Source organism: Bidens hawaiensis, unplaced genomic scaffold (assembly GCF_021521415.1).
Source record: "Bidens hawaiensis isolate Kalapana, Puna unplaced genomic scaffold, B.hawaiensis_p1.1 tig00003961_1, whole genome shotgun sequence".
Taxonomy (NCBI): Eukaryota; Viridiplantae; Streptophyta; class Magnoliopsida; order Asterales; family Asteraceae; genus Bidens; species Bidens hawaiensis.
The window spans coordinates 1,546,649-1,568,751 of record NW_027491228.1 but is presented as its reverse complement, the minus strand read 5'-3'; the positions used below and the strand labels follow the sequence as shown (position 1 = coordinate 1,568,751).

The 22,103-nt window shown below is 36.4% G+C and overlaps 2 protein-coding genes across 2 annotated transcripts; both read left to right on the top strand.

Moving 5' to 3' along the window:
* Window positions 1-1,560: 1,560 nt before the first annotated feature.
* On the top strand, window positions 1,561-6,731 carry LOC143624778 (brefeldin A-inhibited guanine nucleotide-exchange protein 5-like). The gene is made up of 5 exons (XM_077095315.1): window positions 1,561-1,583; window positions 1,756-1,879; window positions 6,252-6,305; window positions 6,377-6,459; window positions 6,633-6,731. Exons 1-5 carry the CDS (start codon window positions 1,561-1,563, stop codon window positions 6,661-6,663), a joined length of 315 nt encoding a protein of 104 aa, XP_076951430.1. The 3' UTR covers window positions 6,664-6,731.
* Window positions 6,732-11,734: 5,003 nt separating this feature from the next.
* On the top strand, window positions 11,735-22,103 carry LOC143624740 (ATP-dependent RNA helicase SUV3, mitochondrial-like). The gene is made up of 16 exons (XM_077095293.1): window positions 11,735-11,810; window positions 12,751-12,841; window positions 12,946-13,067; window positions 13,143-13,333; window positions 13,416-13,556; window positions 13,625-13,747; window positions 13,837-13,914; window positions 20,128-20,296; window positions 20,381-20,493; window positions 20,582-20,662; window positions 20,749-20,814; window positions 20,908-20,972; window positions 21,103-21,148; window positions 21,456-21,572; window positions 21,716-21,807; window positions 21,908-22,103. The coding sequence occupies exons 1-16, from the start codon at window positions 11,744-11,746 to the stop codon at window positions 21,978-21,980; spliced, it is 1,635 nt and encodes a 544-aa protein (XP_076951408.1). The 5' UTR covers window positions 11,735-11,743; the 3' UTR covers window positions 21,981-22,103.

The following is a 22,103-nucleotide window of genomic DNA, read 5'->3' as shown; positions in this document are numbered from 1 at the left end:
ACTCAATCGATCGGGTTCAACACGTAACCACTCTGGAAGACGAAACACCACTTGATGTTCGAGTGCACGACGAACAAGAAGGCGTTTCTACAAGTAATTCTGATGAATAAGTCGCCACTCAATAATTACGACGAACAAGAAGGCTTTTATAGAAATAATATGTCACAAAATATAAGTTTAATGTTTTGTTAGTTTGTTTTTGAATATTTTAAAACATGTAACCTTTTTTTTTGAACTTCTTAAAGTAAATAAAATGAATTTTATGTTAATTGTTTTTTTTATTTAACATGTTATACAAATACGAATCGTATAACACCGCTCTTGATTATAATTCAGCATTTGACTTGCGTAAGCCAAAAGACTATAATACATAGCAAACTCAACAAATGTAACACGATACAAAAGTAGCATGAGCCTCTTCAGAAATCAGAAGAACACAAATCATCACCTACACAAGCAGCGGAAACAAAAAACGAAAAAAAAAAAAATATTTTACACTGTAACCGGTTGGAACCGGTTACAGTGTAAGAACCGGTTTAGGAACCGGTCAGAACCGGTTCCACCGGTTCCGGGTCCGAGGGTTGGGGAACCGGTTCGGTTCCCTAACCGGTTCGACCATGGAACCGGTTTAAACAGTGATGTTGACTAATGGAACCGGTTCTGAACCGGTCCCGGTTCCTTTGACCAACCCGATTTGATCACCTATAGACACACCACACGAGAAAGGAAGGTACATAGATAAAAAAAAACTTGTGAATAAAAAATTTAAAATTTATCAAAGTCGTACATTACAAGATATTTAATGTATAAAAACAAAACGTAGAAACATGAAATAATAAAATGTAGAAACATGAAATAATTTAACATATACAGACATAAAAATCGATGTATTAAAATACAAAATATGCAACTATTCTCATAATTTTTTTAAAATAAAACTTGGACGCGATTCACGCGACACTCTGAGTAAGAATGATTGAAAAACTCAAATCCAATGGAAAATTCCGAAATATTTAGAACGGGTAATCATGTATGAGTTTAATTATAATTTCTTTTCCAGATATTCACATGTATAATATTACAAGATATTTTTGCAAGTATTCAAAATAAATCTCATAGCTGTTTACGGAAACCGGCTAGTAATATATATAATCTTAAAGAAAACATATATTCGAAATCAATCTCAACACACTTCAACTTATTAAAATGTCAAATTGTTGGAAGCGAAATTGAGTATCTAAGATTTGAAGTAAGTTAGTTTCGTGATAAGTTTAAGAACAGGTTGCGGGAAGTAGAAATCTCGATAGGTAGTTTCTAAGCGTATAAGGTTATACACGAATATACTCAATGCCCACGATAAAACACGTGAACCCGACATGTAATGAGTGATGACTACTTAACGAGCATGACTGCCCGAGTCCAAGTATGAAACACAACTTATAATACAAAGGTGAATGATTTACAAGTCATGACAAAATGCTAGTTTATAAGTTACATTCCTTGAATAGTTAAATATTAGTTATTTACTGTTTCAACTTTTTAAGATTGGGAAGTATCAATATGGCCTTCGGAAGCAGTCAGGTGTACAATGCCTCAAGATAGTGATGAAGTTACTGTGAAGACACATATTCTCTCTCTCATATTTATTTTTTACTCTTTTAACTTCTGATATTTAGATCCTTGATTTTCTTTATTCTGACTGATGGATATCTGTTTTTTTTTTTATAAATAAAATCTGAGCGATGGATTTTGCAGAGATTGTTGGAGGGGGGTTAGTAACTCCTTCACTAAGAACTTTACCATCATTGACTCTGTTAAAGCTTACCTATCATATGTGTTATTACGTGCATCAGTTTCACAATCACCAACCATCTTTCTGGTAAGTTGGATGCTTACATTAATGTTTTTTTAAATGATTGTGTAGGGGTATGGTACTAAAACCCGGTTCTACGACCCTAAATCTATTATGTTTGGCTTATTTTATTACATGGACTAACACAATGTTATTGGGCTGAGGGGGTTTTGTGGAGGTAACCCTAACTGGGCTAGGCCCATTAGGGTACCATGATGGTGGCCATGAGACTCTCTATATAAGGAGGTCTCCACCTCCTTATTCAGGGGTCATGCTCAATAAGAGCCACCACCACTTTTTTGTGTCTGTAAACAAGAGATCTCAGGATTTCTTAGCAGTCACCTCCACGCCTCCAAAAAGCCATCGCAGGTCTCAAGCGGCTGAAGAAGAAGATCAAGACGTGGTTCGTTCATCTCGAAAATCCGTGGAAACATCGTCATGAATCAGGTCAGATTTCATTTCGTGTTTCGACATTGGCGCCATCCGTGGGACGGCAACGAACTACCCTTCGATCTTCATCTCGGCTGTCAGATCTCTCCCAGGAAAAACCCAGATCTGGAAGTTTACAGAAAAAGGCTTCAAGGCTTGTTCTATTAAAGCTCAAAAAGATCCATAGATCTAAAAGAGGCTTCCAGATCTGTGCGTAAAGAAACTGCCGGACTCGAATGATCAAGTCTCCGGATCTGTGATGGTTTTAAATCTGCTCCGAGCTTCAGATCTATCCAGATCTGATTTACAGATCTAGATCTAGATTACAGACCCAGATTTTAGGTTTAAAAGTGCAGGTCTAACTCTTAAATGGCAGATCCAAAAATTACCAGGTTTCCGTCGCCATGTACGCGCGCCCGCGGATTCTCATTCCGCAGCCGTGCATGTGCCACCGCGGAAACCACCATGTGGGTTTTGCGTAAGAGACCTCCGCCATGCACGCGCACTCGCGAGTCACCACTCCATCGCCGTGCATGCGCGCATCAGGCCTCACGCCAAACTTCAAGGTCGGGAATCCTCATAATGTCCCATATGGCTACGCGCCAAACTTCAAGGTTGGGAATCCTCATAATATCCCATATGGCTACGCGCCAAACTTCAAGGTTGGGAATCCTCAAAATATCCCATATGGCTACGCGCCAAGGTTGGGAATCCTCATAATGTCCCATATGGCTACGCGCCAAACTCCAAGGTCGGGAATCCTCATAATATCCCATATGGCTGCGCGCCAAACTTCAAGGTTGGGAATCCTCATAATATCCCATATGGCTACGCGCCAAACTCCAGGGTTGGGAATCCTCATAATATCCCGTATAGCTACGCGCCAAATTTCAAGGTTGGGAATCCTCATAATGTCCCATATGGCTACGCGCCAAACTCCAAGGTCGGGAATCCTCATAATATCCCATATGGCTACGCGCCAAACTTCAAGGTTGGGAATCCTCATAATATCCCATATGGCTACGCGCCAAACTCCAGGGTTGGGAATCCTTATAATATCCCGTATGGCTACGCGCCAAATTTCAAGGTTGGGAATCCTCATAATATCCCATATGGCTACGCGCCAAACTTCAAGGTCGGGAATCCTCATAATGTCCCATATGGCTACGCGCCAAACTTCAAGGTTGGGAATCCTCATAATATCCCATATGGCTATGCGCCAAGGTTGGGAATCCTCATAATGTCCCATATGGCTACGCGCCAAACTTCAAGGTTGGGAATCCTCATAATATCCCATATGGCTACGCGCCAAGGTTGGGAATCCTCATAATGTCCCATATGGCTACGCGCCAAACTTCAAGGTTGGGAATCCTCATAATATCCCATATGGCTACGCGCCAAACTTAAAGGTTGGGAATCCTCATAATATCCCATATGGCTACGCGCCAAACTTAAGGGTTGGGAATCCTCATACCACATGCTCATGCACCACATATGCTCACGCATCACATATGCTCACGCATATTACACATGCTTACGCATCACATGCTCACACATATCACAGTCTACACGCACGCGCATGCAACATCTGCGCGTGGCGCATAACACATACCAAAGTCTACGCGCACGCGCATGCAACATCTGCGCGTGGCGCGGGACATAAAGTAGCTCGTAAGACGCCTCACGCACAAGCTTTATTATTCTTATAGCTCATAAGACGCCTCACGCGCAAGCTTTATTATTCTTATAGCTCATAAGACGCCTCACGCGCAAGCTTTATTATTCACACAGCTCATAAGACGCCTCACGCGCAAGCTGTTATTATTCTTATAGCTCGTAAGACGCCTCACGCGCAAGCTTTATTATTCACACAGCTCATAAGACGCCTCACGCGCAAGCTGTTATTATTCTTATAGCTCGTAAGACGCCACGCGCGCAAGCTGTTATTATTCTCACAACTCATTAGACGCCACGCGCGCAAGCTGTTATTATTCTCACAGCTCATAAGACGCCTCGCGCGCAAGCTGCTATTATTCTTATAGCTCGTAAGACGCCACGCGCGCAGGCTTTATTATTCTCACAGCTCATAAGACGCCTCGCGCGCAAGCTGCTATTATTCTTATAGCTCGTAAGACGCCACGCGCGCAGGCTTTATTATTCATACAGCTCATAAGACGCCTCGCGCGCAAGCTGTTATTATTCTCACAGCTCATAAGACGCCTCGCGCGCAAGCTGTTATTGTTCTCACAGCTCATAAGACGCCTCGCGCGCAAGCTGCTATTATTCTTATAGCTCGTAAGACGCCACGCGCGCAGGCTTTATTATTCATACAGCTCGTAAGACGCCTCGCGCGCAGGCTTTATTATTCATACAGCTCGTAAGACGCCTCGCGCGCAGGCTTTATTATTCATACAGCTCATAAGACGCCTCGCGCGCAAGCTGTTATTATTCTCACAGCTCATAAGACGCCTCGCGCGCAAGCTGTTATTGTTATTACAGCTCATAAGACGCCTCGCGCGCAAGCTGTTATTATTCTCACAGCTCATAAGACGCCTCGCGCGCAAGCTGTTATTATTCTCACAGCTCATAAGACGCCTCGCCCGCAAGCTGCTATTATTCTTATAGCTCGTAAGACGCCACGCGCGCAGGCTTTATTATTCATACAGCTCATAAGACGCCTCGCGCGCAAGCTGTTATTATTCTCACATCTCATAAGACGCCTCGCGCGCAAGCTTTTATTATTGTTATAGCTCGTAAGTCGCCTCACGCGCAAGCTTCATTATTATTATAGCTCGTAAGACGCCTCGCGCGCAAGCTTTATTATTCACACAGCTCATAAGACGCCTCGCGCGCAAGCTGCTATTATTCTTATAGCTCGTAAGACGCCACGCGCGCAGGCTTTATTATTCATACAGCTCATAAGACGCCTCGCGCGCAAGCTGTTTTTATTCTCATAGCTCATAAGACGCCTCGCGCGCAAGCTGCTATTATTCTTACAACTCATAAGACGCCTCGCGCGCAAGCTGTTATTACTCTTATAGCTCGTAAGCCGCCTCACGCGCAGGCTCCACTATTATTACAGCTCATAAGACGCCTCGCGCGCAAGCTGTTATTATTCTTATAGCTCGTAAGACGCCTCACGCGCAAGCTTTTATTATTCATATAGCTCATAAGACGCCTCGCGCGCAAGCTGTTATTATTCTTATAGCTCGTAAGCCGCCATGCGCGCAGGCTTCATTATTCTTATAGCTCGTAAGCCGCCTCACGCGCAGGCTCCACTATTATTACAGCTCATAAGACGCCTCGCGCGCAAGCTGTCATTATTCTCATAGATCCATAAGTCGCCTCGCGCGCAGGCTTCATTATTTTTACAGCTCGTCACCATCATGAAGAAAACCTCCCAAAACTCAAAGACAATAAAGACAAGGCCAAAGAAAAGGGAAAAAACCGCCTCACACCTTATAAAGTCCAGCGCTCCACCTAGACGCTTGCGCGCCCAGGAGCAACGCTGGACTTGGGGGGCTTGTAGGGGTATGGTACTAAAACCCGGTTCTACGACCCTAAATCTATTATGTTTGGCTTATTTTATTACATGGACTAACACAATGTTATTGGGCTGAGGGGGTTTTGTGGAGGTAACCCTAACTGGGCTAGGCCCATTAGGGTACCATGATGGTGGCCATGAGACTCTCTATATAAGGAGGTCTCCACCTCCTTATTCAGGGGTCATGCTCAATAAGAGCCACCACCACTTTTTTGTGTCTGTAAACAAGAGATCTCAGGATTTCTTAGCAGTCACCTCCACGCCTCCAAAAAGCCATCGCAGGTCTCAAGCGGCTGAAGAAGAAGATCAAGACGTGGTTCGTTCATCTCGAAAATCCGTGGAAACATCGTCATGAATCAGGTCAGATTTCATTTCGTGTTTCGACAGATTGTAGCTTATAGCATACATTTTTTTCTCTCTTGCCAGTATGCAAAAGGAATTTTTGCTGTGCTATTGTTGTGTTTTAGGGAAAGCCTTAAGGTACTCATAAAGTTTAGACAACCCAAATTCATATATGTTGGCTTATATCTTGCATTAATATTAATTTTCAGGTTGAAATTGGTATCTTCTTTCTGTTGATTGTTTTGAGGTCTTTGGATGGTTCTGAACTCAACCTCAAATTAAGTGTTCTCCTGTATGTTTTATCCTTAATTATTGTCTCATATTTGTTTAAATCCTTGTTTTTCATAATATTCATATATATTGGTTCTCTCAAATTTATTAAGTTATGACCTTTTTCTACAAAATTCAATCAAATCCCTGAATAGATTTATTTTTTATCGCTTTTATTTGTTTAAAACGTTGCAGAATGATGGAGAAAGTTTGTAAGGGTCCATAGATGCTTGTTGATCTCTATGTGAATTCTGACTGTGATCTTGATGCTCCAAATTCATTTGAAAGAATGGTAATCTATCACTTTGATCTCTGTACAGGTGGCAATTACCACTCATTTACTTATGAATCAGTTGATTTAGGTTATGTTTTTGTTCCAAACAGGCCAAGTAAATCTGGATCATTCCGTCCCCTCTCTTCAAATTGAATCGACGTTTATCCATATCATTAGTCTGCATTACAATTCAGTTGGGTAAGGTTTTGTAAAACACTGTTAATTTCTAGGTCCGAAAAATATAATTATTGTTGTTGTATTGCTTATATTAATTATATTTTGTGGTTTTGATTAATTCTACCATTTTTATTTTGGTGCTAACTGCATTTGATGAATATGTATATGATGGCAAGGTATTTTTGGAATTTGGTTAGGGTTGAATAAAACAACTTGAGTGTCTAGGTAACAAAATTAAGCACACTTCTATGTCTAGGTTACAAAAATCATATTCGGCTTTCTTGAGTGTATTTTGAGATTACGATTTTCAAGTATTTCTATTTAATAATTATGGCTTTTGGATGCAGGGAAAATGATGATATAGCATTGCCGTTGTGGATATTAAAGGTGAATGCTTAAGGGTCCTTTCTTATTGGTTGAAAAATGTTGATCTATTGATTCTCTGTATCTATATTTATGTATATATCATTTGCCAGACTCTATGCTTGTTAAGGAATGCATTTGGAGAAACAAAAAGAAAATTTAACCCTGAAGAAAGTGTGTCACAGGTTATGAACAGTTCACATCAAGTGAAGATTTTTATTAAATAGTATTTGGGGATGATAATGCAATTGCAAATTCAGATTGTCTCTCCTTCTGAAGAAAATGCTTCTAGCATAGAATCGGCTAGAAACAGTAAGCATGGTTTATTTGTTTGTGTTTTTTCCTATTGTTTTACTATTAAGCTTCTAATGGTAATTTCATTTTGTCTCAAGGTCTCATGCAATGAAAAGAAAAGAAGCTTATAATATAAACTGAAGGTATGTTTGTTGTATACAAGTTTCATTATTTTGGCTTCATGGTGCTTATGTAAAGGTGGAAAAATAATGGTTGAGGTTGAAACATGGTATCGGTCAAACTGAGTTGGGTTGACCAACATGCATTCTTAAGTACGGGTCAAACTGGGTTGGGTTGACCCTTCGCTTTAGCTTTTCGTGTCTCTGTAAGTCAAGACGATGATGCCTATTTGGGCTTCCCACTTGCCTTGTTTTTTTTCTCTTTATTTATCGCTTTTCATCCAGTTTCATCGCTGTTCGATTGCTCTCTATCATGTCTTTTTTTCCCCATATGACATAACAAGTTTTTTTCCTCTGTAACATGACAATATTTGTTCTTCTTGTATGCATCTCCCGGATTGTGCACAAGTTTTTAGGTAAATTTGTTACGCTTTCCATTTTTTTTATTCTTTATTTCTTTATCTAACATGAAACTCAATTGATTGATACGGGCTTTCTTTATTTTCTTACACATAAATTAAGTTTTAAGTTTTTTTTTCTTTTTGACGCGAAACTCACACATCCTCTAAATCTACATCATTTGTCAAGACGCTACTTACATCATACCTGGATATCATTGGACCAAAGGCCCTTTTGGTATTAAGTTTTTGTTTCATGATCAACATAATTAATCATGGAATCTATGATTATTTTCTAGGAAAAAAGGCGATTGAATCATGTTGAAAGAATAGGAATCGGTGGCTGAAGAATCAAACAGGAAGGATGGTGAAGAAGAAAGTGAAGATGTAACTAATAGTGAGAGAAGTATTGTGCTTTATAATAGTAATAGACATGGACATTTGGTCAATTCAAATAGTCAAGAGTCAACGGAAGTCAAACCCCAGGATGCAGATTATTCTACTTACATTCCCTCACTCAACTATGACCACACGAATGGTAAACTTTTTAATGCCTTTATGTACACTTCATTAATTAATTGGATTATGTTTTTTATGTGTCTCTAATTTACAGTTTCGTTTGAACAGATACTTCTTTTTCACATTGTGGTCGGTACCAAGGGAACACAATCCTCACTGATTCTAAATTTATGGTTTCAACTCTCCAGCGCTCATACGGGTTTAAGTTCTAGCTTTTTATAATTTTTAGCATGCTGCATACTTGTATGAAGTAAATGACCAGCGACTGACTTAACTTGATTTAGGGATGATGATAAGGGATTTTCAATCATGTTATCCAACTGAAAGTTGTAGGGTTGTTGAGAGAGAACTGAGGGTGCTCCAATATATTAAAACATACGTATTCAAACCTGCACACGCACACACCTTGTCAGTCTTGGTGTTGGGATAACCATGGGATCAAATGTTACTTTATGTTTTTTTCTCTCTCGTGGGGTTCCTTTCTTTTGTTACCCTTATGATGCCATGGCCATTTGATAACCAATTGGACAATGCAACATTACATATGGAAGCACTAAGGACATTTCTTTCGTTAAACCCTACATCTTTACATTTGAGATTTTCGTCTTCATATAGTATTGAGATAAGCTTCAAAGTGGTTCAGAGGGTATTTAGACTTTTCACCATGTAAACTCTCAGATTTGTGGTAGTTTTTAGTTTGATTATCATTAAATGTGAACTTTTTAAGTATCGTCAACAACAAAACCTTTGAGGTTTCTTGAAGCGTTTGGTTAATCTTTTAGTTTCTAGCCATTTGATTGCTTCCATTAACTGCATCAGATCAGTTAGTTAATTTATTGATCCAATTTTTTTGGATTTTGATATGTTTAGGCACATTACGTGGACAATGACAAACTAAGATTTAAGAATACTAGAGTATAGAATGTTACACGGTTAAAATAAGGTGATTATTAATTTTTAAGTTTAAACCTCACAAGATTTTTCTTTTCTAGGCATTGAAATTGTAACAGGGACAAATACTTGTTTCTTTGATATGTTTTATATGTTTTCATGAGTTATTTTGTTTCATCTTTTGATAATAAGATGAGATGTCATTGTTTTGTTATGCGGATTCGATGGAGTTTTGGTTTGTTTTTTAGTTTGTTGAGTTGTTATAAGAGGTTGGTTGGATAATGTTATATTCCTTAATTTGCAAATGATAATGTTTATACCGTTTCTATGGATATATTTTGATATTTAATTGGTTTCTATATATCAATCTTGAAACAAGCAAACATACTAAAATATGATTAATTTCATTGCGTTCCCATCGCAACGCACGGGCACACCTACTAGTATATATATATATATATATATGATCTCTCTCTCTCTCTCTCTATTTATTTATATATATGGAAGAAAAAACAAAGATTATTTGCTTTTAGGGATTTTAGGTAAAACTATTGGTGTTGGTTTTTTATTCACGAAATCAAAACCAAACTGTTAAAATTTAAAACCAAATCACGGTCTGGTTCGAGATTAGTGGGGTTTTTATGACAAGTGTGTAAAGCCTTAATTAGATCGTTTTCGATAAATTAACACCGGTTAAGGTACGGAATACAATAACCGGTTGTAATCGACATCAAACGTGTAAATATTAACAATCAGTAGCATAAATGAGATGTAAACATAACGGTTTAAGCTCCAATTGATCAAATAGAGCGGTTACAGTTTGAGAGTACTTGATCCGTTACAAAATGAAAAAAGTCCTTCATGTGTATGAGATTTACTTAAATACTTTTAGTGCGATCGGAAAGGAACAAGGCCCGAAATTTGGACCACTAGAAATCGAATGAGTTGAACAATTCCTCTACCCTGCTGATTTTTTTAGTTCGTGTGATACGTGTGACTCATACACATGAGTCTCTCATACGTAGGGCATGCAATACATACGAGGCTTAATAAGCTCAAAACATTACAATACAAAACTAAGAGATCATCAAACTAATATATAGACCTATTAAAGCAAATATCGAATAGTAAAGGTAATGACAAAGTGTAAGCAGTATATAAATTATAGTATCATTAAACATTATCAATCTATGTAAAAAGTAACGATTAATTAATGCATCAGGTAGCCACCGATAAAGTAGACTTATAATTTCCTCATTGTAGTCACAAAAGTAAACAAAGTTGTTCATAAGATTCTTTATAATCGAAACAAACTGCTCTAGTCCAGTTTGAGCTTGCACTTAAGTAACATAAAATTATCTTATGCTCTAGTCCAGTTTTAGTATAAATAGCATAGCAAACCGTTTGTTATATATGGTTACAAAATTTTAAAATCGACCGACCAAAAGTAAGAGGAGAATACCAGTAGTGAAACCAAAACCACTAACCATTTTAAACGGTTTCACAGTTGCAAACCAAATTGTGAACTCCCACCCATACTTCCTATGGAGCCGACTCTGGTTAGATTTTGCTCGTCTACAAATCTAGCGAAGTCGATTTTACAAATAGAATTAGTTAGGCTCATTTATTTTAGTGATCTGAAAAAGTTGAGCTTGAGCTCAGCTTGTAAAAGGCTCGATTGAGCTTGCTAATTGTTCTATTTTTTATTTGTAATTCCTTTTTTTTTCTATACATATTGGCATGAAGGTGACGCTAAGATCTGAGTTTTTATAGTCTCAAGTTCGAAATATGACTCAACAGAATTTCCACAGTAGTGGGTTAACACCCCATCTCAGAAAGTCTCATTCAGTTATTTGGAGTAGTCCAAAAATGCTGTTAAAAACATATTGATTTATACACAACAAAAGTATGTGTACATATTTTCGAAAATACAAACATACAAAAACAAACTCTTTAGAATATATTATTTCAATAAAAAAAGAAAAGTTATTTCTGAACTAATTAGCTCGACATACCGTGTGTTGCGCCTGAAACTTCTGCTCTTGTGACGGCACAACGACTGTAAAGTGGCAGCCGACTGCCAACGACTGTCAAACTCTGAAACCAGCATCGGGCCCGTTTAAGACAACATAGTAACCATTAAAAAAAAAAGAAATAATAATAATAATAATTAGGCCCATGTTGTTGGTCAAACCATGTAATACAAAATTTGCCGTATTCTTTGGTCAAACCACCGTTCACCGGAAAATAATTCCGACAAATTTAATTAATATGGCTTCCCTTATTCTCCGCCGGAGAATCTCACCGTCAGCCGTTTCTCATATTCTGTTATCCAACGGTATCTTTCAAACCCTTATATTCTTTTTCTTTTATTATTTGTTTGTATTTGAATTAGGGTTTGAATTTTTAATTTGAAATGAGGGTGTGATTATGCTAAATAGATGGTTTACGGATGTGGGTATTTGATATTGGTACTAAATTTACCTCCTTTATATGTTTTATGCTTTAATTAGCTTATAATATATATCAACCATTGGTGATTGTGTTAGTAATTTCGTGTAATTGGATTAACTGCTCGGCCAATGTAATCATAATAATCATTAAACAAGTTAGGGATGTGCGGGTTGTTTTCGTTTGTTATGATGTTAGGGGCGAACAAACGTGGTGCCCTCGGTTAGCAGGGTACCAAGTGCTTCATTAAAAACTCGTTAGAAAACTCATGAATGCATACTAAATTCTTGTCTCAAGTTGAGAGTTTTATGAGTCCGGTTAAAGTATTTGGGGAACCACCAAATTTTAATTTGAAAGTTATCATACGACTCTCTAAACTTCCAAGTCGAAATTCCCAAATTCCCCGACAGATTGCTACTTGATTTTGATGTTTGCTGATTTCTAATGATAAAAAGTTTACATTTTTACAAGAAGTCAGTGTTGTTGAACTCGCCAGGCATTAGTCGGGCGGTGGGATACTGGTTAGTGATTAATGGATTAATCGGATTGGATTTTTATATGTAAATTTTCAAAATTATATATATATATATATACATTTTCAAATACTTCAAAGAGTTTGATTGGTAGCGATTTTAGGGGCCGATTAGGTGAGATCGAATAAGTAGCCCTCTGATTTCCTATTAATCGGTGCCTAATCGGGGTTTTTATAACACTGCAAGAAATGATAGATATGAAGAAAGTGAGCAGCTTATTTTGGAGCATCAATATGAACAGCTAATTTTGTGTGCACTTTTATTATTTTCTTCTAAATGCTTGTATTTGAACAGCTAATTTTGGAGCATCAATTTGTATACATACTTCCTTAAGGCAGTTTAGCAGTTCTACCGGTGCAGCGAAGTTTGATTATACAGACCTCACGTAAGAACCTATTATGCACGGTTTTATATGTGGTTTTAGACTTTATTTTTAACATGCAAAGATAACTTAAATGTAATTCATACAACTTGTTTCTTCCATTTCAGTCGTCCTCACACATGGTACCCTGCAGCCCGACGAAAAAAACGAAATGTATTTCTTCATGTAGGCCCAACAAACAGTGGGAAGACATATAGTGCGCTAAAGCGATTGGAACAAAGTGATTCTGGTATTAAACTATCAATATCAGTTAAAAGATTTCCACACATGAGTCTTGCTAATTTTTGTGCATTTTTTGAATTAGGTGTTTATTGTGGACCGTTGAGACTACTAGCATGGGAAGTAGCAATACGGTTAAATAAAGCAAACATTCCGTGCGACTTAATTACCGGACAAGAAAAAGAAATTGTTGAAGGTGCAAGGCATAAAGCTGTGACGGTTGAAATGGCTGATGTCAGCTCTAATTATGCCTGTGCTGTTATTGACGAAATTCAGGTCTGGTTAAGTTACCAAGAAGATTACTAAATAATATAATTATTTATATTATTATACAAACACGTTCTTTATATATATGCAGATGATAGGGTGCAGGTCACGTGGATTTTCTTTTACACGTGCTCTGTTAGGGATTCCGGCTGACGAGCTTCACTTGTGTGGCGACGCTGCTGCGGTCCCGTTAATTCAAGATATTTTAAGTGTGACGGGTGATAATATCGAGGTAGTGAGTTTGATGTTGTGGATCATATGATTTGGTTTAGCACTCATATTATCTATAATGCTTTTTAGGTACAATATTATGATCGGCTTTCACCTTTAGTGCCATTGAAAACGCATCTTAGGTCTTTTTCAGATATTAGAAGAGGTGATTGTATTGTGACTTTTTCACGCCAGAAAATATACAAACTAAAGGTGAGACCCAACTCTTAATGTATGTATAATATTATTGGCGGAGTGCTAGTGAAGTGATTGGTGAAAATGTGTTTGTTTTGTATTATTAGAAAAAAATTGAGGATGACGGAAGGCATTTGTGTTCGGTAGTTTATGGTTCATTGCCTCCGGAGACACGAACAAGGCAGGTAATTTTGCTTCTCCTTTTTTTGTTTTTGTTTTGTTTTTTTTTTTAAATATACTTCTGACTTCTGAGGTTCTGGTCTTTTCATAAATTCATATTGTGATATGAGCATGTTTTTAGATAGAGAATTAAGAGAGAGAAACAAAGAAGCATTAGTTCTCAAATCGATCGATTATCGTTTATTCCATCTGTTAGGTATATAACGACTAACAGAATGTTAGCTATCTAACTTTTACAATAGGTCCCTAACTATTACCACAGTTACAAATAAGACCCTTGTACCATGAACATTTATAATAAGACCCCTGAACTATCTATATCGTATCATTACACCCCTCTCAACTAGAGTCAAGCATCCTTAGGAACATAGGGAATGAATAAAGGGGGAGGGTAACCATATAGAGCCTGGAAAGGTGTAATGTTGATACTTGAATGATGGCTTGTGTTGTATTACCGCTCGGCTAGTGATAACCATTTAAACCAGTCTTTTATTTTACCTATGACCATACATCTTAGACAGGACTCTAAACAACTTTTCACAATTTTTGACTGATCATCTGCTTGCGGATGGTAGACAGTAGATAAGGCTATTTAAAGTTGACTCCATGTAGCCTTGTAAATTCCTTCCAAAAGTTGCTCAAAAAGATTGGATCTCGGTCGGACACTATAGTGCCTGACCACCCATGTAACTTAAAACACATAGCCTAAGAAAACTTGGGCTACAGTGATTGTAGAATAGGGGTGACTCAATGGAATGAAATGAGCATATTTAACTACAAGAATTATATCTTTACCCTGTGACTTAGGGAGACCTCCAATAAAATCGATATGTCTGATGAAAATAATTTTGGAGTTTCTAGCGGCTGCATGAGTCCTGGATTAGCTGCATTTTCAGCTTTGATAAATTGTCTAACTTGTTTAGAAGTTCCTTTCCAAGTAGCAAAGTCTTTGATTGTTTGCGAGTAGCATGAACACCTGTATGTCCAGCCATAAGCGTTGCATGACAGAGGGCAATTATGTCATTTTGCAACTGGTCATCCTTCCCGCACTATCAAACAGCTGCCCTTTATTAAAGTTTGACCATTCCATTTTTAAATTTTAACCAGCTAACCGTCAGATAACCTTGCAATAATGACTTTTAACTTCTCATCAGTACCCCGAGTGGGCTTAACTCTTATCAAATGGTGACATACCGCCAAGTTCTCACTCCCTCTCTTGAATGAGATCTCATAGTCGTATCCCAACATCTTTGTCAACCAAAGTAACATGTTGTAGTGGAGTAGTGAGTAAAAATTTAAGGCTCTTCTGAGAAAATGATGCCACTGTTTAACTGCAAATAGGATATCCATTAACTCCCTTTCATAAACTGACCAAGTCAATTGTTTTGGAGACAAAGGTCTTCTGATTAATGCAACGGGGTGCTGATTTTGCATAAGAACCACTCTTATACCTTTGGCGGATGCATCTGTTTCTAATACAAATGGCATTGAGAAATCAGGTAAAGCTAAAACAGGTGGAGGCATAAGAGATTTTTTTTTCAATTGGATGAAGGCTGCAGTAGCTTCATCTGATTTGAAAGAGTCTTTCCTTGTTAAGTCTATTAAGAGTTTTGCCGATATTCCAAAAGATTCAATAAGCCTGTAATATCCTGCGATTCCCAAAAAGGTCCTCAACTATTTAATTGAAGAGGGAATAGGCCAAGATTGAATTGCTTCCACTTTCTTTGGATCAGTTGAAACACCTCCGTTGGAGATGATAGGACCTATGTATTCCACATTAGTACCTCCAAAACTGCATTTGGACTGTTTAGCATATAACTGATATAATCTAAATAATTGGAATACTTTTTCTAAATAATTCAAGTGCTGGTCCATTGAACTGCTGTATACCAGAATATCATCAAAAAACAATAGTACGCTCTTCCTCGGTAATTGATGAAATGTATTATTCATCAATGGCTGAAATGTAGCAGGAACATTGGTGAGGCCAAAAGGCGCATTACCGAAAACTCTTATTTGATGGTAACCAAAATCCTAGATCTAGTTTAGAAAATACTTTTGCATCCCCTAGTTCATCAAACAGTTCTTCAGTTAGTGGAGTAGGAAATCTATTATTAATTGTAGCATTATTAAGTTTTGTGTAATCAATGCATAAACTCCGTGTATTGTCCTTTTTCTTAACAAGTACAACAGGTGGTGCAAATAAAGGACTTGAACTATTTGAATCACCCTTGTATCTAGCAGCTCTTGAATAGCATGCTCAATGATATCCTTTTGCATGGCCTGATATATATAACTTTTCTGATTAATAACAATACCTTCATCTTGCAAAGGTATTTTACGGTCACAACACGCGATTGGGTGGCAACCCGGTTGCTTTTGAAGATATCTGTATATGCTTCCAAAAGAGTATCCAACCTAGGTTCCTTTACAGTTTGAGTTATAGCAGTTGAATGGTGGAATTGACCATTTTGCCCTTCTGAGGTTTTCTACTTGAATGCTAAGCAGTTGAGCCTTAGAAATACTACCCTTATGTAATAATTGTCCCATCTTTGAGCTATAGCCATAAGGAGACATTATTAGTATCACCCCCTTTAAGTTGATGATTGACACCATCAATCTTAAACTGCATGTAATATTATTAAGGTTGAGCAGCCATTGGACACCTAAAAACAATATCATAGTTTTCAAGTGGAATGACAAACACATCAGTTTTGAACGCCCGTTGGAAATCTGGACAAATCTTAACACAATGTAACTGATTTTTCATTGGCTACCCCTACTTTCATGCTTTTGATCTCTTTCATAGGACATTTTAACTTCTTAGCTAAGGCCTCATGCTCATTGATGAAGTTGTGTGTTGAACCAGAATCTATAAGTACATAAATCTGTCTTGTACCTATAGTTCCAATAACTCTCACAGTGGAATGAGGGTTAAGGACAGAATTGGAATTATTATGCTTATAATATGGTTTTGAAGGGAATGAGAATTTAGCATTGGTCACATTCGTTTCTTGGCAAGCAGGTATGCTTCTTTCATAGTTTAAGGCCAAACATACTTGCCGGACTCCCTAATTCAGGTTTTAATCCCTTAAGAAAATTGCTGATAGCATATTCTTCGGCAATCGTAACCATAAGCAAATTCTCATCAATTTGGTCGCAATAATCTTCTAAGGATACTGTATGCTATGCAGTCAATCTCGGTGGTATCTCAGTGGTATCTCGGTTATCGGTCCTCATGTGAAATATCGGTAAAAATAATATCGGTACCGATAATATCGGCGATATTGACCGATATTTCACCGATATTGACGATATTTCACCGATATTCCCGATATCAGTGCTTTAAGTCTTAATTTTCAACTTTTAGTGTTTAATGTTGGTGCTTTTAATCTTAAATCAGTTCCTACTTGCTACAATTGTTAGCGTTTTGCAAGTTGCAAAAGGATAATTTGTTAATAGTAGAAAAGCATACTGAATTGTTAGTGTTAAAGTGCTATATATATATATATATATACTAGTTTTAGAGCCCGTGCCACACACAGGATAATTCCAATTATAAAATTATAAGTAAAACAAATAATTACATAGCGTATATGAAAAAAAAATGTATTACATCTATGCTTGTATCTATATCTATACAATGTGTACATAAATTGATTTTATTTATATCACAAAATTATTTTTTTAAATGAACTTAATAAAAAAATGCTCGTGCAAAAACGTATCCGAGAATATTTCTTTCTATTGAAAAATTCATTCTCGGTACCATATATGTATAATTGAATTACTTTTGGTTATGAACCAATTTCGGAAATAAAAATTCTCATACGATAGTAGTTCTAACCACTCAGTCTAAATACAAAAGGAGCATTACCTTTATTGTTATATTTATCAATTTACCACTTATTAAAGGAAAGTAGAACATTAAATTGTAACAATGGATGTTCTTCAAGAGCTATGTTTTTCTGAGCTACACCATGAAAAAGATTCTGATAAGTTTCAGAGGGCTTCTCGACTTTGTTATAATAACAACATAAAAAAATAGCATGTTAACCCATCCAATTTTGTGAATATTTTGTTTCATTTGAGCATAGTTTTCCATGACATGCTTCCCATACAACGTTCTGATCATCATTGAAGGAAAAATTAATGTTAACATTAATATTTCAAAATTGATAAAAGTTAGAAGCATTAATAGGCACGGGGGTGGTATGTCGAAAGTGTTCACAGTCTTTTCTTACATTTTAATAGTCGAGGGAAAAATAGTCAGTTTGCCAAATCCCGAACCTTTTGATTATTTTAAAAATTGCCCTTAAAAATAAATTTGAAACCCGAATCATGTTTAAAATTCTAACTTTCATACTTTTGACATTTCAAAGTCAACACTTTGAAAACATAACAAATTTGAAGATAAATCAATTTTGCATTTTCAAACTTTTAAAAATACTCAAAATTTTCATTTTTGACCCGTAAAAATTTTTGACTTAAATGTAGTTAACTTGTACCAAATAATCTATTTACCAACTTTTGACCCATAATATCAAATTTAAGTTCCATAAAAAACCTGAAACAATTTTCATTTGAGAAACATGATTTGTTGTTTTTTGAAATTTACCAAGTATTTTGAAATATACGCCCTGCTTGCGGTGCGCGCATATAATGTATATATGTGTGAACCCTCGGGTGGGCAAAAGTAAAATTGCACTAATTTTGACGTTATTTTACTAATCTCGTGAAAATAACGTTAAAAGTGGCGGAAGGTTAATCAGGCATCATGTGGTGGCGTTGATAGCCGAAAGACAAGGGCACATGCACCGATCAGCCGGTGTCCCGATGATTGAGTGCTATGTGCCTTATGTCCAAGGCTTGATGCAAAACTACTATCGAGCCGGGGGTCTCACCGGAAGCAGCCTCTCTATCCCTATGGGATAGAGGTAAGGCTGTCTACATCTTACCCACCTCAGACCCTACCATAGCATTGCTATTGGTGGGATATACTGAGTACGATGATGATGATGATGACCAAGTATTTTGAAATATGTAGTAAAATAATATGTTAATATTTATATTTATAAAAATATATAGATATTATATAAATATAGTGTAAAAGGAAAGTGAATAATTATTGATTTATTACATATATTAGATTAATTAATTTTGGAGGGAAAAAATTGTGAGAATTAACCAAAACATGACAAGTGTCCACATTTATTTTACTTTATTAGAATAGGTAGAGATATATATATATATAAATTCTGCATGGTATTAAAATTACCGATATTCCACCGATATCTCACCGCGATAACCGATATCTCAAATATCAGTCCTCGACCAATATCCGATATTTTTCCGCATTAACTGCTTAGCCTGTATGAACTGTTGAAGTGAGAATTTCCATAGCATCTTTGAATAGGGTAGTTGAAAAACGGTCAATAATTGTTCTTGACCAAGACACAGTTGCAATTGGGTTATTTCTTATGCCACTTCATTGCTTTACTTTCAAAATTGATAACAGCATAGCGTACCTTGCAGTTTTCAGGCGTCTCGTCAACATCAAAGAAATGTTCGCACTTACAGATCCAATCCTTGACCTCCTATGTACCATTGAATTGGGAAATTCGATTTTGCCCAATCGAAATAGTTGTTCTACTGTTGAATTATTAAAATATCTGATTTAGGTCTGAATTAGCCGTTGAATTGCTTTTATTCACCAATTTGTCAAGAATCTGACGAATATCGGTGTATGATTGCTCTGCCTTCTCCACGAGTGCATCAAACTTCAACAGAGACGTGTGAAAATCTCTTAGGGTTTTATCGACTTCAGCTTGACTTCTCGTGGTCATCATCGTGAATTGAATGATTACTAAAACGAATTGGAACACCAGTGATTGGAGTTCAGAGATAGAGTCGGAATTGGAAACCGAGGGCTGAAGATCGACCGCTCTGATACCAATGATACGAGCAGGTTTTTAGAGATATAATAAAGAGAAAGAAACACAGAAGCATTAGTTCTCAAATTGATCGATGATCGTTTATTTCATCTGTTTAAGTATATAACAACCAACAGAATGTTCGTCATCTAACTTTTACAGCAATTACACATAAGACCCTTGTACCATGAACATTTACATAAAGACACATGAACTATCTATTTTGTATCATATTGTTATGTTGCATTTTATGTTCTGAACTGATATGTTTTGTGAAAACTGCAGGCAACGATGTTCAATGATGAAAGTAGCGAGTTTGATGTTCTTGTAGCAAGTGATGCCATTGGCATGGGCCTTAATCTTAACATTTCCAGAATTATATTTTCAGAAATGGAGAAATTTGATGGACTAGAAATGCGACCACTTTCTGTACCCGAAATAAAACAAATCGCTGGTAGCTGTTACTTTTTATAACACAACATATAATGCGCCTATTAAAGTTAACATTTTTATGTATAATTTTTTATTTATATTGTAGGTAGAGCTGGCAGATACGGATCTAAATTTCCAATCGGTGAAGTCACTTGCTTGGATAAAAAAGATCTACCCTTAATTCATTCCTCACTAAATTGCCCATCTCCAATTCTAGAAGTAATGCTTTTTAATTTCTGTTTATTCAATTTTATTTTTTTTTTCTGGTTATTTATTAACATTTTAAAGTATTTTGTGTATGATGTAGAGTGCTGGACTATTTCCCACTTTTGATCTCTTATACATGTACTCTCGTTCACATCTTAATTGTGGTCTTTGCCAAATTCTGGTTGGTTATTATTTTACTGATCCAAGAATTTATTCGCAGCATTCTGTTTTCTTTGTTAATTATAGTCTCTGATTATCTTTTTTCAGGAAGAATTTGTGGAGAATGCAAAGTTATCTGAAAACTATTTTATTGCTAACTGTGAAGAAATGTTGGTATGCTTTTCAAACCATTGAGATTCAAACAATTTATAATGCTAGTAATTATATGCATGTTTTTAATTGCCTAATTATTTTGTTTTATAAAAGAAAGTAGCTGCAGTACTCGACGAGATGCCAATTTCTTTGCAAGATAAGTACCTTTTTTGTCTTAGGTAGGCTTTTTTTTTACTTTCTTTTTAGGTTTGAATTAAATTTTTTGTATTAACGTACATTAGATATCAGTTTATAATTCCTTTTTTTGTTAACTTTTAAAATCATTGATATATATATATTTTTTTGCAGTCCAGCTGACATGGGCAATGAAATATTATCTCAGGGGCTCACGCAGGTAAGACCTGTTATAATGTTTTGTAGAGGTGGTTAAAGGATCAAATGAGTCAAACATGTTGAAAGTCAACCGGGTATTCAAATGCGTAGAAACCTTCTGAAGTTCTGATCATATATAGCGTGTTATTTAGTTTATAAAGTTCAAAAAATGGATAAAACTGTGTTGGTGGGTTCATTTTGGCCTACAATTTAAATTTACTGTTTTGACCCGTTATCCAATGCACCCTTTTGCCACCTCTAGTATATGATTTCCTCATAAGCTTGCTTGGAATGATAACAATCTAACAAATTTGTTTTTTATTAATTAGTTTGCACATACATATGCAAAGAATCGCATTGTTCGACTCAAAGAAATATTTACGCCAGGCACACTTAAGGTGCCAAAGACTCAAGCTGAACTCAAGGAACTTGAATCAATTCATAAGGTAAGTTTTTTTATGATACAAGTATTTAAGCTATAAAATGTGTTCCCTTGGCAAGTTTTGTGTGATATATATATATATGGACATACATTGTAAAGATTCTTTTGTTCATACTAAGTCTGTATCTGAAATATGTTAATATCAAGGTCCTGGAATTGTACGTGTGGTTAAGCTTTCGGCTTGATGATTCATTCCCAGATCGAGACCTTGCGGCATCGCAAAAATCAATTTGTGGCATGTAAGTAATCTCAAGATTAAGCTCCCCATTATATGCCATTTTTCAAAATAAAATAATAATAATAATAATTTGTAATTTTTTATAAAATGTTGTATTTCAGGCTGATTGAGGATTTCTTGGAAAGATTAGGGTTTCAGAAACCAATACCGAGGAGATTAAAACAGATTCGATAACCTCCACAGATATCACACCCGTAATCATTAATTTATGAAATAAGGACTTACTTTTGTTTCATTCTATTACATCAAAAGGAAGATATTATGTTAGTAGTTACTAAACACATGTTTATTTTACTT

What these genes read in the sequence shown, in the direction of transcription:
- LOC143624740 (XM_077095293.1), top strand. Translation starts at nt 11,744, where the DNA reads ATGGCTTCCCTTATTCTCCGCCGGAGAATCTCACCGTCAGCCGTTTCT. An exon ending in TTTGATTATACAGACCTCAC is followed by an intron (nt 12,842 to 12,945) that starts GTAAGAACCTAT and finishes CTTCCATTTCAG; the next exon opens with TCGTCCTCACACATGGTACC. An exon ending in TATCTCAGGGGCTCACGCAG is followed by an intron (nt 21,149 to 21,455) that starts GTAAGACCTGTT and finishes TTTATTAATTAG; the next exon opens with TTTGCACATACATATGCAAA.
- LOC143624778 (XM_077095315.1), top strand. Translation starts at nt 1,561, where the DNA reads ATGGCCTTCGGAAGCAGTCAGGT. An exon ending in GTTTTAGGGAAAGCCTTAAG is followed by an intron (nt 6,306 to 6,376) that starts GTACTCATAAAG and finishes ATTAATTTTCAG; the next exon opens with GTTGAAATTGGTATCTTCTT. An exon ending in CTCAAATTAAGTGTTCTCCT is followed by an intron (nt 6,460 to 6,632) that starts GTATGTTTTATC and finishes AAAACGTTGCAG; the next exon opens with AATGATGGAGAAAGTTTGTA.